The sequence below is a fragment of the Emydura macquarii genome, unplaced genomic scaffold (assembly GCF_026122565.2).
Source record: "Emydura macquarii macquarii isolate MOO-44397 ecotype Brisbane River unplaced genomic scaffold, CSIRO-AGI_Emac_v2 contig_1343, whole genome shotgun sequence".
In the NCBI taxonomy this organism is placed as follows: Eukaryota; Metazoa; Chordata; order Testudines; family Chelidae; genus Emydura; species Emydura macquarii.
In genome coordinates, this window is record NW_027131480.1 from 14,793 (window position 1) to 31,662 (window position 16,870).

The window sequence follows — 16,870 nt, forward strand, 5'->3', positions numbered from 1 at the left end:
ACCCTGGGGTTCTCTCTAGCTCCCAGGATAACTATCGTAGCCTGTGCTGTGTAGTTACTACACAAGGCAGCCCTAACACTGGCCTGGATGGAGAATCCTGCAGTGGGTTGCTAACTACACTGTGGTATCAGTGATAGTCAATCAGCAAGGATTAAGAACAAGCTCTAACAGGGTGAACAACAAAGCCTCTGAGACTCTGCTGCCACTGATGGTCACATCTGAAGAAGGAAGTTCCATGACATACTCCTCTCACCAATGTACCACTGCCGTTCCCACTCAGTTCAGGAAGACTTGAGCACTCTAGGTACAACAGAAGGAGCAAAGGTTGCCTTCGTTCAGATACAGCTGACCCCAGTGGTAACATCCTAGCGGTGTGGTTTTAGTGGCATGGCTACAGTTGGCTACACAGCTTTGTGGGGTTCAATTTTAGAGGTTTATTTTTTACACGTTTGTTTTCTTAATTAGTTAATCAAATGAGGAGCATTCAAGGCTCCACATTTATTTTTCTAATAAGACAGAATCATTTTTCATACTGTTCTGCCCTACGCCAAGGAGGGCGGTTACATGATGATCTGAGACTGAAGGAAACGTGACATCAGAAGCGGACTCGTCCCTCATATATGGTCACAACCAGAGCTTTAGAATTGTATTGGGTGTTTTAGCTGCGTGAAGTTTTAGATAAACCCTCTGATAATGTCTAAAAAGGTGAATGTTGTTTCCATTGGTTCCTTCTGGCAGCTGGTGCCAGCCTCTGAATCTATATATTTCCCTTCCACCGCTTTGTTGTCACTTGTCAGACACAGAGAAGCCCTGGCAGAGTATCTCAGTTCAGTGGCAGGAGAGAACAACAAGTCCGGCTGGCCATGAAGGGACATCTCTTCACTCAGCTGCTTTGGTTACTCCTCTTTCTTCAGGACACTATGGGTAAGTGCCTGCTTTATTGCACTTTAACTGGGTAGAAAAGAACTAGGAGGAGGGTTCTGAATCCACTAGAAATGGAGTTTTAATTCTGAAGTCAATGAAACAAAGGACAGGAAGGCAATTGAGTTGAAGTAAATTTGTGTTTCTGATTATCTCCTGTAGATAATTCTGAGGGACGAGGTTTATATATTTAAAATAATCATAGATTTGATCCAGTCCCAGACTGTGTGTACTTTATAAAATACCCCATTCTTGTAGCGCTGTGAGTGCACCATTGGTTTTAGTGAACTAATGGCTTCAGTGCTTAGAAATTCCTGAGAAACAAACTAAGCACAAGAAAAGCAAAGTGGGTTTCAGTACTGTGATTTCCAGCCTCATCTTCCTGTCCAGCTCCGTGCCTGTGTATGGAAGCTGTGAATAATTCCAGATATATGGTCCATACAATTTAAAATAACACTGCTGCTCTGTGCATTTCCAACATGCCAAGCCAACTTCATCAGGATTTGAATGATCCACTTGTTAGGACATTGAACTGTCCAGTAGCAGCTTGTTTCTGTGAGTTGCTGCAGTCTGTGATGCTGCTTTTCTGTAGCTGAAGTATGAACGGGTGAAGCTGAAGATGAAAGTCAGATTTTAGAAACCTCAAATATTTTGCCAGAGGCAAACTGTGGTATCACAGCTGGTATATACAGATCTCAGATAGTGCAGCAACGTCTCAGTGACTGGGAGTGTAGTTGCTGGGAATTCCAGAGCAAGATTATTTTATGGAGCAGCTAATGTGGGGTTTGTATCTGAACTGCCCAGGAAATTCAAATTCAATTAGTTGGAGTTTGATCTCATGATAAAACTGACTTATAAGAGGGATACAGCAGAGAATGCCACTGGGATTCCTGGGTAAGCAGGCTGATATGGCATGGGCAATGCTTCATCAGAAATCATGGGGCCCTATTCTCCCCACAGAGTTGGAGTGACTCCCTTTAGCTATAATGGGCGTCTTTTTTACCCTACAGAGAAAGGAGGCAGCTGTGGTTTCCAGTGATGAAGCCAGGTCTACAATCATCATCACACTTGTGTCTAGTTAAAAGTTCATACTCCAACAGATCATGAGCAGGTGGCACTGGTGATGTCACATTTGTACTATTATATCTACTTTTGGGTCCCCCACTACAGGAGGGATGTGATCAAATTGGAGAGAGTCCAGCGGAGGGCAACAAAAATGATTAGGGGGCTAGATCAAATGATGTATGAGGAGAGGCTGGGGGAACTGGGCTTGTTTAGTCTTCAGAAGAGAAGAATGAGGAGGGATTTGATACTGGCCTTCAACTACCTGAAGTAGGGTTCCAGGGAGGATGGAGCTAGGCTGTTCTCAGTGGTGGCAGATTGCAGAACAAGAAGCAATGGTCTCAAGTTGCAGTGGGAAGGTCTAGCTGGGATATTAGGAAAAACTTTTTCACTTGGAGGTTGGTGAAGCACTGGAATGGTTACCTAGGCAGGTGGTGGAGTTTCCGTCCTTAGAGGTTTTTAAGGCCCGTCTTCACAAAACCCTTGCTGGGATGATTTAGTTGGTGTTGATCCTGCTTGGAGCAGGGGGTTGGATTAGATGACCTTCTGAAGTCCTTCCATCCCTAATCTTCTAAGATTCTGTGATTCTATGTGTATGAACTTGAATGAAATAGCAGCTTAGAAAAGCTCCTGAGTTCTCTGCCACCCTCCCTCAGTAAGGGTACTTTCCAAATCTACAAATTACCATCTACATGTGAGCCAGATTTTGACTCCCTCACTGATGGTGGGTAGTCCCTTCCTCCATGAATAGCCGCACTGAGTTCAATGGGACCATGTGTGGAGGTAGGTGCTGCTCAGTATGAGGAAGGATGTCAGAATCTGGCCATATCTGTCTAAACACAATCCTGCATCAGATAGCATCGACCTAATATAGATGAATGTTATTGGGGATGCTTACCCTTATTGTACAGAGTACCCTAGAAAAGCCTGTGTAGTAAGAATCCCGAGCAGATTAACACACTGAAAACATAAAATGCTGAAGGGCTTTAAAATTCAAGCACGTAAGAGCTAAAGTGACTCAGCTATGAGCCAGTTTCCTTTGTGTGTTTGTGTGAAGGAGTGGTGGGACAGGCAGAGTGAGTGGAAGAGAGGTTGTGGGCTGTGTTGGGGGTGGGAAATAGGGAGAAGTGGTAGGCAAGTCTTGGATTGGTTGTTTGAGAATATTTGTATTTTACTAGATCCTGGGAGGAGGGAAGGAAGCAAGTGGCTGCCTCCTTATCTTGGGGTTGATTAATGTGATATTTCCAAATATATATGGCATGGAGATTTAACAGCAACAGAGTACTTTGACTGCTTAGGGAAAAGAAATAAATGCATTGCTCGGATTTCCAGCATGTGGTTTCTAGGTAATTCCTGGATCACAAATTTATAGAAGTTTGTAGGAGAGCAGAGAGTACACCACAACATGGGGATTGCTGGCTAGAGGCTGATTGGGTTGAGAGAGATGGTCTGTGATGGCATCAAGTTTGCCCGCTTTGCAGCATCTAACCATTGACAAAAGAGATTGTGATCTATCAGACATTGTGGTGATTCACATGGGCAGAAATGATCTTGGTCTTTTTCCTGGTGTACACCTCATATGTTGTGTGGGCCGCATCAGAGATTTGTGTCCAGGAGCTGTGGTATTTTTCTCTGATTTGGTTGAGCATCTGCATCTTTATTACAGCATCAATATGAAAGCTAAATATTAATGAATGTTGGAAGAACATTAATCAGGGAATTGGAGCGTTCATGGCTGACCCATGACCAAATGGCTGACATGGCAACATTCAGGGGGGATATCTCCATGCTCCCTCCTGGGTAGCCGAAGGCCCATGGCCTGCCCTCCACCAGGAGTGCGCTGGAGACTGGCCAATGCATCTCTGCTATGCCCTGACTGTCCAATCAGGGAGCAATGGGGTGTCACGTGCTCTCTCTGCAGCCCAATCAGAGGGCAGCACTCTCAGGGCCCTAAATCAATCTCTTCTCCGGTTTCCGTGGAGATGGCAGGGATGGCCTGGCCATGAAGCTGCAACTCCTGGGCATCAGGCACTACCAGGCAACCCAGCTGGTAAGTTCCCTGCTGGGTTACGCAGAATCTGTATATGCCGGGCCACAAAGCGCAGCACTGCACCACCCCGCACAAGACCCTCCCAGCCTCATGTCCCCCACCCCCAGTGTTACGCGGAGTCCCCCACACCCGCCTCATGCCCAGCCCCCAAGCAGTCCCCAGAACTCCCCACCCCAGCCTTGTCCCCCTGCCCCTGAGTGTTTCTGGAAATCACAGATAGGAGGTATATATATATATATATACATCCAAGGGTAAGAAACAACAATGGGGAGGGCAAGTGCTAACAAAGTCAGTTCAGTTAGAGTAGATGAGGCCTGTTCACAACCGTTGATTAGAGGGTGAGAATGTGTGAACAGTGACAATTTCTTCTTGTAATGAGATAACCATTTCAAGTCCCTATTCAGACCCAGTCTGATTGTGTCAAGTTTGCATATGAGTTCCAGCTCTGCAGTTTCTTGCTGAAGTTTTTTGTAGAAGTATGGCAACTTTCAAGTCAGCTACAGAGTGTCCTGGGAGATTGAAGTGCTCTCCTACTGGCTTATGGATGTTACCATTTTTTATGTCTGATTTGTGTCCATTTATTCTTTTGCGTAGTGACAGTCCGGTTTGGCCAATGTACATGGCAGAGGGGGATTGCTGGCACATGATGGCATATATTACATTAGTAGATGTGCAGGTTAATGAGCTCCTTATGGTGTGACTGATGTGGTTCGGACCTGTGATGCTGTCGCTAGAGTCGATGTGCGGGCAGAGTTGGCAACGGGGTTTGTTGCAGGGATAGGTTCCTGGATTAGTGTTCTTGTTGTATGGTGTATGGTTGCTGGTGAGTATTTGCTTCAGGTTCCTATCCTATCTGTGATTTCCACTTCATGCATCTGATGAAGTGGGTTGCAGCCCACGAAAGCTTATGCCCGCAGAAATGTGTTAGTCTTTAAGGTGCTACAGGACTCTCGTTGTTTTTCCTGTAAACTGGAATCATATATCTCAAAAATGATTCTGTCCCTGATTAAGGAATCATGCAGGTCTCCAAAGTTACACCTGTATGCCAGAGTTCTCAGCTCCATAACAAAGTTTCTATCCCTTCTTCTTCTTCTTGGTTTCACATTCAAAAAACCCCAGTAAGTCTCTCATTATGTCTGGGCTTGCAAAGGGGATGATATGAAGCACCACAGAAAAATATTTAAATAAATTCAAATAAGTATTTTTTTCCCAAGTCTGATACATGCATTCCCATAGAGAGGGGAAGGGTCAGAAGAGACACCAACTTAATTAACCTGACTCAGGGTGAGAGAATCAATCTCCTCAACAAGAGGGACATTGAGGTAAGTCCAGAGCTCCTATACTCCCCATAATAGTCACTGTGCTCTGGGTAGAGGGGTTCAGCTACCTCCAGGCTTGGTTGCCTACCCTCACTATGAGCTGGGCTGCATCCAATAAGCCCTCACTTAGTAACTGTGTGCTCCCGGATTGGTTAGAAGAGCCAACAGATCACCATTTAAACCCTGTAGCAAGAGCAGCTCAGTGACTGCTTAATACGTCCCATACCTGCAGCTGTGCCAGACCTCCTTCCTATTCCATCCTTACTCCAACCCCTGTCTGCTCTGCTGCAGCCTTAGTCCCTGCCTGCCTCTGAACTCCTCATTCCTGCCTCCTGGCTGTGACCACTGGCTTGCCTCCTGACCACAACTCCAGCCCCACCTGTTGGTTTTGCACCTTGGTGTGTGACAGGGAGTGGTTTTCGCCATCAGATAGCAATGGCTATGCAAATCACAGGTGACTGGGAGGAGAGTCTAAGGAAGTGGAGATCAAAGTAACCTTGGAAATGCTTGACTTGCAGACAGGAGGGTGGAGGAACTTCCCAGGGGTACTGAGGGAGAATAATCCTTGTGTAAGGGACAAGTGTGAGAGGAGCCAAAGTCACTGGGCTTTGCTAAAGGTTAACATGGGATTTCTTACCAAAACTGTTTCTTTTCTTTTATTTCTTACCAAAACTGTTTCTTTACTCTGATTTTCTGTGTCTCTAATCAATCTTGTTTTAAGAAAATCTGTTGTTGGGGTAATTTCCTGCCCTTTGTGCTCAAGAGACAGGAGTCACTCAGCCCTTAGGGGAGAGGAGTTTCTGAAGTCTAGCCCACCCCACCCCGACTCAGTCTCAGGCCACAGGCAGGGAGAGGAGTGTCCTCCCCCATGGAGCAGTCTGGCAGAGTTCAGAGGTCAGGTGCATACAAGGGGAAAATCCAAAGGACAACAGTGTGTGGTGCAGGTGACACCCCTCTCTGTAACCCCTGATGGGACACATTTACAGATCTGAAGCTAGTGGATCAGGGTCTGGGGGAGAGGGGAGCTGAGGTGAGAAGGAAGATGAGCTCGGTGGGCACTGAGGGGGCAGCAGCACTTTGTGGGGGTGGGAGGAGGACTAAGAAGATATGGCTGGTTCTCCTTTACAGGTGGTTGCACATGCTGGAAGGAGCTGGTCTTCAATAGGATGTGGGGCATGTTTTCCAGGGAGTTGGTGGGGAGAAGGATCAAAGGATGGGAAGTGGGCTGCTGAGGGAGGGGAAGGAGCCTGTCAGGGAACTGCTGCTCTGAATACCTTGTGCTTCTTCCCCAGTGACAGGCCTGACTGCTGGAGCAGGGAGTAAACCCCAGGTCCCCTCAGAAATACTGTCCAGGCCTGAGAGATTATTAACAGCCATGGCTCTGTGCTCTCTGTAACTCTGCTCTCTGTCTGTTCAAAGGTGCAATTGAGCTGAGGCTGGTGAATGGAGGAACACGCTGTGCCGGGAGAGTGGAGGTTAAATACCAGGATCAGTGGGGGACGGCGTGTGGTAGTAACTGGAACATGGAAGGTGCTGTGGTGGTTTGTAAGCAGCTGGGATGTGGCTCTGCTCTGAGTGCCCTTAACAGAGCTCATTTTGGAAAAGGAACTGGAAAGACTTGGCTGTTTCGAGTTGAGTGTAGTGGTGACGAGTCTGCTCTCTGGGACTGCAATCATCCCGGATTGGGTAAATTCAACTGTGATCATGCGTATGACGTCGGAGTGATCTGTTCAGGTAAGACGAAAGAAAAGGGACTGAACTCAAAGTGTGTGACAATCCCGGTGGCTCTGAGCTGGATCGTGCCCTGCACTGAGGTCAGAGTGGAGCTGACCAGTCTTTCCTGAGCTCCCCGGGCAAACTGGAGATGAGCAGGTTGCACCATCCTCTGGGCTGCAGCCGGGGCAGTTGTTGGGGGTGAGGGTGGACGGCCCCATTAGCAGAGCTGTGCTGGTGTATGCCAGGGTACAACAGCCCAGTGTCTCGCCAGCCCAGCAACAGCAGCTGTGACCCTGCCTGTGGTGCACAGGTGCAGTGATACAGCAGGTCCAAGGGTCTCACTCTGGGCTTGATGCTGGGTTTCCCGTGTAAAGTGAGCCCTGCAGCCGCAGTGTCTCTGATGATCCCCTTGTAAGTGGCTGAGCTGCACCATCCTTATTCTCCAGCGTTTTTATACCAGAAATGCACAAGTTCAGACAGGAGCTCATTTCCATGATGGGTGGAGCCAAAAGCAGGAGCCTGGCAGCCACACCCCCATTCCCGCTGGGTCTGTTCTTGTCTCTGTGGCATTAACTCTGGGATTGTAAATCCTGAATTTGTGGGCTGGTCACTGCGGCTTGGGGAACATGGAGATATCCAGAGGTTACAAAGGAACTCAACTGGCTGTCTGGGAATTAGGCACAAGCATTTAAAAGGCAAATATTCAATAAATGAGGAGTGGAAACCTACCTGTCTGAGGAACCTCACTCGGATATAGATCCCACTCCAGTGTACCTCATTTTGAGACATGCAATTCGTGGTTCCAAAGCGACTGATGAGACACGTAAGTTGAGTGTCCACTCATATTTATTATTTAAAATCATTTACATCAGGAATAAAGAATAATTTCCCAGAGGTTATTTTTGTGTCCTTCATTTTGGATCTTTGTCACAAACTGCATCCCAAGTTTGGCCTTTGGCAGTTTCTGAGCTCTTCTCCCAGGCCACAGCCACTGTATAGTTGCCCAGAGTCTGTGCTAGGGCAACATTCACATGTATTGGCCTGCAAAATGACTCTTTCTCCCTCCTGACAAGTAGGATGTTAAAAGACCAACTTTACCAATCAATAATCAACTAAGCTGTTTTGCTCCTTTCCCTCTCTCCCACCTGTCTTGTCTGCACAGCCCCTCTGTGGCTTTCCCACTCTGCACTACACAAACCCTGTATGGCCAGTTATCCATATTGCCCCAAGGCAAATACATCACAATTCCCATAGTCTACATGCCAGGCAGCAGTCTTGTACACCAAGGCAATACAGGGAGAGGAGCATGAAAATGGATGTATCTCACCAAGGGAGGATATGCCAACAGGGAGCATGACATAAATAGGTATGTTATCAAGTAGAAACCCTATACACAGCTTTCTACTTTTGTTTAGAGCCACTTCATGTCTTGGTAAGTTGTGTGAATGGTTCTGTGTTCAAAATGTGCACTGTACTTCAAGAATGAATTTGTCTAACTTTAATTTCCAGCCATTGGATCATATTATATCATTGTCTGTTAGATTGAAGAGCAAATATTTGTTCAATCTTGTAGATTGTGATTAATTTATCTCATAACATTCTACTTGGTAAGCTAAATAGATTGAGCTCCTTTTGTCTGTCACTCAAAGGCATGTTTTCCAATCCTTTAGTCATTCTTATGGCTCTTCTTTAAATCTTCTCCAATTTATCAACATCATTATTGAACTGTGGACAGCAGAACTGGACACATCACTCCAGCAGCAATCACACCAGTGCCAAACTCAGAGGTAGTATAACCTCACTATTCCTACTTCTGATTCACCTGTTTGTATATCCAAGGGATTGCATTAGCCCTTTTAGCCACAGTGTCTCACTGGAAGCTCCTATTCAACTGATTATCCACCATAATGCCCATGTCTTTTTCAGTCACCCCTTCCCAGGGGAGAGTCCTCCATTTTATAAGTGTGGCCCACTGTCCTTTTTCGTATAAGCATGACTTTATAGTGGCCATATTGAAATGCCTGTTGTTTGGTTGTGCCCAGGTTACCAAGCAATCTTGATCAGTCTGAATCAATGACTTGTCCTCTTCCTTATTTACCTTTTCCCTAATCTTTGTGTCACCTTTAAACATTATCAATGATGACTTGTCATTGATAAAAATGCCAAATATCAAAGGGCCAAGAATCAGTCCCTGTGGAACCTCACTAGAAACACACCCATTCAATGATGGGTCTGCATTTATAGTCATATTTTGAGACAACCAGTTAGCCAGTTTTTAATCTATTTAATGTGTGGCGTGCTGATTTTGTGTCATTCTATTTTTTTAAGCAAAATATCATGAGGTACCAACTCAAACACCTCAGAGAAGTTTAAGTGTATTGCATCAACATTATTACCTTTATCAACCAAGCCTATAATCTCATCAAAAACAGAGAGCAGGATCTATTTTCCATTAATCCATATTGATGTCATTTATTATATTACCTTCCTTTAGTATTTTTTATTAATCGAGTCCCTTATCAGCCATACCATTATTTTGCTTGGCATCAAAGTCAGGCTAACAGGCTTATACCCAGGTCACCCCATTTACCCTATTTAAATATTGGCACAGCATTAGCTTTGTTCAAGTCCTCTGGAACGTCCCCAGTGCTCCAAGATGTATTGAAATTCAACAGTAATGGTCCAGCAATTGCCTCAGCTCCCTGTTTTAAATTTTTTGCATGCAAGTTATCTGGATCTGCTGAAATGTCTGATTTCAGCAGCTGATGTTTAACATCCTTCTGAGTTACAGTTGGAATGGAAAGCGTTTCATCATCATCATATGATATGACATCTTCCCAAATATAGAACAGAAATATGTATTAAAAATGTCTGTCTTTTCTTCATTATTGACAGTTCTACCATTTCTATGTAGTAATGGATCAACACTATTCTTGGAATTCATTTTATTTCTAATATACTTAAAAACTTCCTCCTTGTTGTCCTTATCTCTGCTGGCCACAAATTTCTCCTGTATCTTTTTCTTTCATATATATTTTTTCTACAATTCCTAGCTTCTAATTTATACTAATTATAATCCACTTCCCCTTTTTCCATTTGTTATATTTAATTTTATTGATGCTTTCACTTCCCCTCTAAACCAGGCTGATTTTTTTTAAATCAATGAAGCTTTCTTTCTCAATTGTGGCCTTTTGGGCATCTAGTAAAATGTTCTTAAACAGTTCCCAATTATCATTCACATTTTTCTTTTAAAATATTTCCTGCCAGCTGATTTGGCTCATGATTGTTTTCAGCTTTTTGAAAAGCACCCAAGTGTATATATTCATAGATTCCAAGGCCAGAAGGGGCCATTGTGGTCATTTAGTCTCAGCTCCTGTGTAACACAGACCATAGAACTTCCCCCAAATAATTCCTAGAATAGATCTTTCAGGAAAAACATTCCATCTTGATTTTAAAATGGTCAATGATGGAGAATGCACCACAAAATTAAATTCTTCCAAATGGTTAAAAATGAAAGCCTTATTTCCAGTCTGAATTTGTCTAGCTTCAACTTCCAGCCATTGGACTGTGTTATACCTTTCTGTGCTAGATAGAAGAGCCCATTATTAAATATTTGTTCCCCATGTAGGTATTTATTGACTGTGACCAAGTCACCCCTTAACCATCTCTTTGTTAAGCAAAATAGATTGAGCTTCTTGAGTCTATCACTATAAGGCATGTTTTCTAATCCTTTAATCATTCTTGTGGCTCTTCCAATATATCAACATCTTTCCTGAATAGTATGCACCAGAACTGGACACAGTATTCTAGCTGTTGTCGCACTAGTGCCAAATACAGAGGTAAAATAACCTCTCTACTTCTACTTGAGAGTCCCTTGTTTATGCATTCCAGGATTGCATTAGCAATTTTGGCCACACAGTCACACTGGGAGCTCATGTGCAGCTGATTATCCACCACAACTCCCAAAACTTTTTCAGAGTTACTGCTTCTCAGGATAGTGCTCTCCCTCCTGTAAGCGTGGTCTGCATTCTTTGGTCCTAGATGTGTACATTTACATTCAGCCATATTAAAATGCATGTTGTTTGCTTGCACCCTATTTACCACACGATCCAGATCACTCAGAATCACTGACCTATCTTCTTCATGATTTACCACACCCCCAATTTTTGTGTCATCTGCCAACTTTACCAGTGATGATTTTATATTTTCTTCCATGTCATTGATAAAAATGTTAAATAGAATAGTACCAAGAACCAAACCTTACAGGGCCCACTGGAAACACACCCACTTGATAACAATTCCCCATTTACAATTACATTTTGAGATCTATCAGTTAGCCAGTTTTTAATCCATTTAATGTGTGCATGTTAATTTTATATTGCCTGAAATTTTTAATTAAAATGTTGTGTGGTAACAAATCAAACACCTTAGAGAAGTTTAAGTATATTATGCCAACACTACTACCTTTGTCTGCCAAACTCGTAATCTCATCAAAAAAAGATATCAAGTTAGTTAGTCTTCCATAAGCCCATGTGGATTCGCAATAGTGATTTTACTCTCCAGTAATTCTTTAATAATAGTGTCGTATATCAGCTGCTCCATTATCTTGCCAGGGATTAATGTAAGGCTGATAGGCCTCTAATTAGCCTGGTCATCCCTTTTGCCCTTTTTAAAAACTGGCACACCATTAGCTTTCTTTCAGTCTTCTGGAACTTACCCAATTGTCCAAGACTTATTGAAAGTCAACATTAACAATCTAGCGAGCTCCATAGTCAGCTCTTTAAAAACTCTTGGGTGAAAGTTATTTGGCCCTACTGATTTAAAAATGTCTAAATTTCTATTTAACATCCTCCAGAGATACTAGTGGAATGGAAGGAGTTTTATCATTATCATATGATGAGATTATGTCATCCATTTTTCCCCAAATACAGAACAGATATGGAGATCTCTGTATCTTCCACTTGAGCCAAAGTGCACACAGGTGCTTAGGCCTGTCCATTGTTCCTGTATGCATACCTTTTCAGGGTGTGTAATCACAGTTTTGTGTTTGTCTGCATCCATTCAATCCATGTGAGACACACATTTGGGGATATGACATAGCAGAGTTTCATATCTGTACATATGTATGACATTGCAGGAAACATGCTGCCATAACAATAATGTTCAATATGTCATGAGCATTCCAAAAACACCTTACATGGCATACTCTGCATCAGACAATACACAGTTACACTATAAGGATGAACGTGAATGATACACAAATCACACCATAAGAGTTTACATGGGGTACAGCGTGTCATACACAGGAACTGGCATAGGGGGTAAAGTGCTACCCTATTTAAAAATGTTTCTTCTGTTGGGAGAAGAAGGTGCCCTTCATTTTGTCCATGTGAAGGACTTGGGGAGGTTATGGAATGTAATGTAACTAGCATGCACTGATGAATGTATTGACTCTCTAGGTCGCATTGAGGTCCGGTTGATTGGAGGGGCCACTGCTTGCTCAGGACGTGTTGAAGTAAAACAAGGGAAAACATGGGAGACAGTCTGTGACTCACAGTTGGATTTCAACGCTGCTACTGTTATCTGCAATGAATTAGGGTGTGGCCCGGCCGTAGCCACCGTGGGAGCAGCTCACTTTGGAGAAGGCCATGGTCTGATCTGGAAGGAAAAGTTCCAGTGTGTGGGGAATGAGTCTCTCCTTGAGAAATGTCCCAGGATGTCCCATTCTGAAGAAAGATGCTCCCATGCTCATGATGTCAGCGTATTGTGCTCAGGTAAGAATTCAAACTGATGACTTTATCATGTCACATATCATATCGTAACTGGGCTACTCAGTTTCTTTCTCCCACATCACATATTCGTCCAGTGAACCCACATCCAAAAGCTTTTGCATGTTTCCATGTTGTTCCAAAGGATTCCTGTCTGCCACAAAGGGTAGCTGCACTCTCCCTCCACCCAGGGAAAGCCAAGAAGGGATGGAGGCAAACCTCATTATCTCTGTCACATTCCTCACTCTACTTCAAGTTTTTCCAATGAATGGGAACAATTCTATTCACTTTTATACTACTATAAGGATAGGTCTGAGCAAAGCTCTGATTCCCCTTATTTTCTGTTAGGGATACATGTTCTGCACTGCTGAACACTCTCCTCCCTTATAGCTTCTTCTCACAGAAAACAATCTGACATGTTCACTATCCACGTGTGCTCTTCCTTTGATGATGGAGAGTGATTAATTGCCTTATATGATGAGATGCCTTCTATGATTGCCTTCTATGATGAGATGATTTGGCTCTGTGGATGTAGGGAAGGCAGTGGATGTAATATACCTTGACTTTAGCAAAGCTTTTGTTACTGTCTCCCACAGTATTCTTATCAGCAAGTTAAAGAAGTATGGGTTGAATGAATGGATTATAAGATGGATAGAAAGCTGGCTAGATAATCGGGCTCAATGGGTAGTGATCAATGGCTCGATGTCTAGTTGGCAGCTGATAGCAAGCGGAGTGCCCCAGTGGTCGGTGCTGGGGTCTGTTTTGTTCAACATCTTCATTAATGACCTGGAGGACTGGATGGATTGCACCCTCAGCAAGTTTGCAGATGACACTAAGCTGGGGAGGATTGGCAGATACACTGGAGGGCAGGAATAGGATAGAAAGTGACTTAGACACATTAGAGGATTGGGCCAAAAGAAATCTGATGAGGTTCAACAAGGATAAGTGCAGAGTCTTGCACCTAGAGCGGAAGAATCCCTGCACTGCTACAGACTGGGGATGGACTCGCTAGGCAGCAGTTCAGCAGAAAAGGACTTGGGGGTTATAATGGACAAAAAGCTGGCTATGAGTCAACAGTGTGCCCTTATTCCCAAGAAGGATAATGGCATATTGGCTGCATTAGTAGAAGCATTGCCAGCAGATCAAAGAAAGTGATTATTTTTGTCTATTCAGCAATTGTGAGGCATCATTTGGAGTACTGTGTCCAGTTTTGGGCCTTCCACTATGGAAAGGATGTGGACAAATTGGAAAGAGTCCAGTGGAAGACAACAAAAATTATTAGGGGGCTAGAGCACATGACTTAAGAGGAGAGGCTGAGGGAACTAGGCTTGTTTAGTCTGCAGAAGAAAGAATGAAGGGGGATTTGATAGCAGCCTTCACCTTCCTGAGAGGTTGGAACTAGGCTCTTCTCAGTGGTAGTACATGGCAAAACTAGGAGCAATGGTCTCAAGTTGCAGTGGGGCAGGTCTAGGTTGGATAGTTGGAAAAGCCTTTTCACTAGGAGGTTGGTGAAGCACTGGAATGGGTTACCTAGGGAGATGGTGGAATCTCCATCCTTAGACGTTTCTAAGGTGCAGCTTGAGAAAGCCCAGGCTGGGATGATTTAGTTGGGGTTGGTCCTGCTTTGAGCAAGAAGTTGGACTATATTGCCTCCTGGGGTCCCTTCCAGCCTTAATCTTCTTTGACTCTGTTTCTTTCAATGCATTCTGAGGAATGCACCTTGATCTCTGATCATTACACACAATGACCATTTGCTCTGAAATTAGAACTTTTCTGTTAAAGTTCTTCTTTTGAATTCCACAAGGCTGCTTTTTCATTTGATGGGTTATTTAGTGATAGGGTATACACATAGTAAATGTTTGCTATTATATTATTTTGGGATACAGGAAAGTGAAAAGAAATCAGTGTGTTACGAGGTGTGGGAGGGGCTGAGACCAGCACCTGCATGGCAGAGAAAAGTAGCATGCCCTCAAGTCAATGGCGGGAGGACAAACCCCTGTTACTGAAGTAAGTACATGTAATGAGGCATAAAAGACAGAAATAGTTACAAGAAAATTAGAGATAAAAGGCTTCCTAGTGAATAATTTAGCAAACAATACTTGATTCAAGGTAAAATCCTGATCACATCTTTCCAACAGCATTACTGACCGAAATCTTTAGGACAGGACCCCTCCTCCAAAATCGAATGGATGTTTCTTTTGTCTTCTTAGCGGTAAGGAGGGAGCTGGACAAAGAGACAAATCTTGGGGGTATTTTTGCCCCTCACTTTTATAGTCCAGTCACCCATTGAAATGCATCTCCATAAGAGTGTCCTTTTGATAAAATTATTTCCAGCTAATGCAAAGAGACAAGGAGTCTGATGGTGAAAGACTTTTTATGCTGTTTTTACTTGCCAAAGAATGGCCACTTGATGGCCCTTAGATTGAAGACACCTGGCAGGGTGGTCAACTTTTTTTGAGAAACAGGTTTACACACTTCCCAGTCTTGTCTGCTAAACACACTTTAGTTACTATTTCAGCATATGTTCATAACTTTATGTATTATGGTGCAAAATGCATTTCACCATGATATTATTGACCAGCAACCTATTAGTTTTCCAATGATACCTTACGAGGCATATTTAGTACAAAGATTGTTACAGTGGTCTATAGGATGTGAATACAGGAGCGCATTCTATCCCAATCCTCTTTAGCGATTGGTCCATGTTTCAACTTTTTGTAGGATTTCTTTTTGATTTTCAGGTCATTAAAGAGCTTCTGATAGAGTCATATTGGTCTCTATCTTTCTTCACATGAGGACAATTTGCAATTGGGTCTTTAATATTGTCTCCTTGAGAAACTGCAGGCTCTCTTGACTTCCTTTTTTCCTTTAGATTTTCTTCCCATGGGACCTTACCTACCAGTTCACTGTGTTTGTTAAAGTCTGCTTTTTTGAAGTGCATTGTCCTTATACTGCTACTCTCACACCTTCTTTTTCTTAGAATCATGAAAGCTATCATTTCCAGGTCACTTTCACCCAAGTTGCCTTCCACCTTCAGATTTACTACCAATTAGCCCCTGTTGGTCAAAATCAAATCTCAAATGTCTGTCTCCCTGGATACTTCCTCCACTTTCTGAAACAAAAAGTTATCCCTAGTACATTCCAAGAATTGATTGGACATTTTGTGTTTTGCCATATTACTTTCCCAGCAGATGTCTGGGTAGATTAAAGTCCCCTGTTACTACCAGTTGTTTTAAAAGGTAATATTTATGTTATTTGTTCTAGAAATGTCTCATCCATCACCTCTTCCTGATTTGATGGTCTATAGTAGATCCTTACCATGATGTCACTCTTATTTTGTACCCCTTTTACCTTTACCCAGAGATTTTCATCTGGTCTACCTCTCACCTCCTTCTGGATCTCAGACATGCCCAAGGTCATTCAGTAGGCCAGTGGCAGAGCTAGCAATAGTCCCAGTCGAGTGGTCTTTCCAATAGGCCTCACAGTTGCTATGTGATTCCTCATAGCTCTTCCACTTCTTGTACATTTTATGATAATGGAATGGGGGTAATGGTTGTTGTGTAGTTGCTACCAGGGCCTGCAAAGGGGTAGGGCTCCCGTGGATTGTAGCACACACATGAAAGGGGAGAATTCATGGATGACACACCCTCATCTTAAATCCCCAAATTCCTCTGCTACCCCACATAGTGTCCAGCCCCTTCTGTCTTTTTCCCTCCCACTTCCCCAGTCCTAACCTCCTCCTTCTTGCCTGACCCCGTCTCCCCAACCATTCTTTTCTTCCCTTTCATCCATTGCTCATTATATTCCTCCCCATGATAAACCTATCCCTGGCTGCAGAACCAAGCCCCTCTTCCCCTGTTATCACCTAATCTTGCAACCCTCCCAGTGAGCATTCATATTTGGAAATGTTTGCACTTCATTCTTAGATTTCTGCCCAGGGTGGGTTTCAGACTTCAAAGCTGCAAGCTGAGAGAGGTGGTTATGTGGCTCATTCATTTCAATGAGGTGTTCTGATTTGAAAGAGAATATGCCTG

The 16,870-nt window shown here is 43.6% G+C and overlaps 1 protein-coding gene across 1 annotated transcript in view; it reads left to right on the forward strand.

Annotated features, from left to right (window-relative positions):
• Positions 1-920: 920 nt before the first annotated feature.
• LOC137154942 (antigen WC1.1-like) overlaps positions 921-16,870 on the forward strand; it is a 41,312-nt gene continuing 25,362 nt past the window's right edge. The window contains exons 1-2 of the mRNA XM_067550786.1: positions 921-924; positions 12,528-12,842. Coding sequence (XP_067406887.1) covers positions 921-924; positions 12,528-12,842 — 319 coding nt within the window. The remainder of the gene's footprint in view (positions 925-12,527; positions 12,843-16,870) is intronic.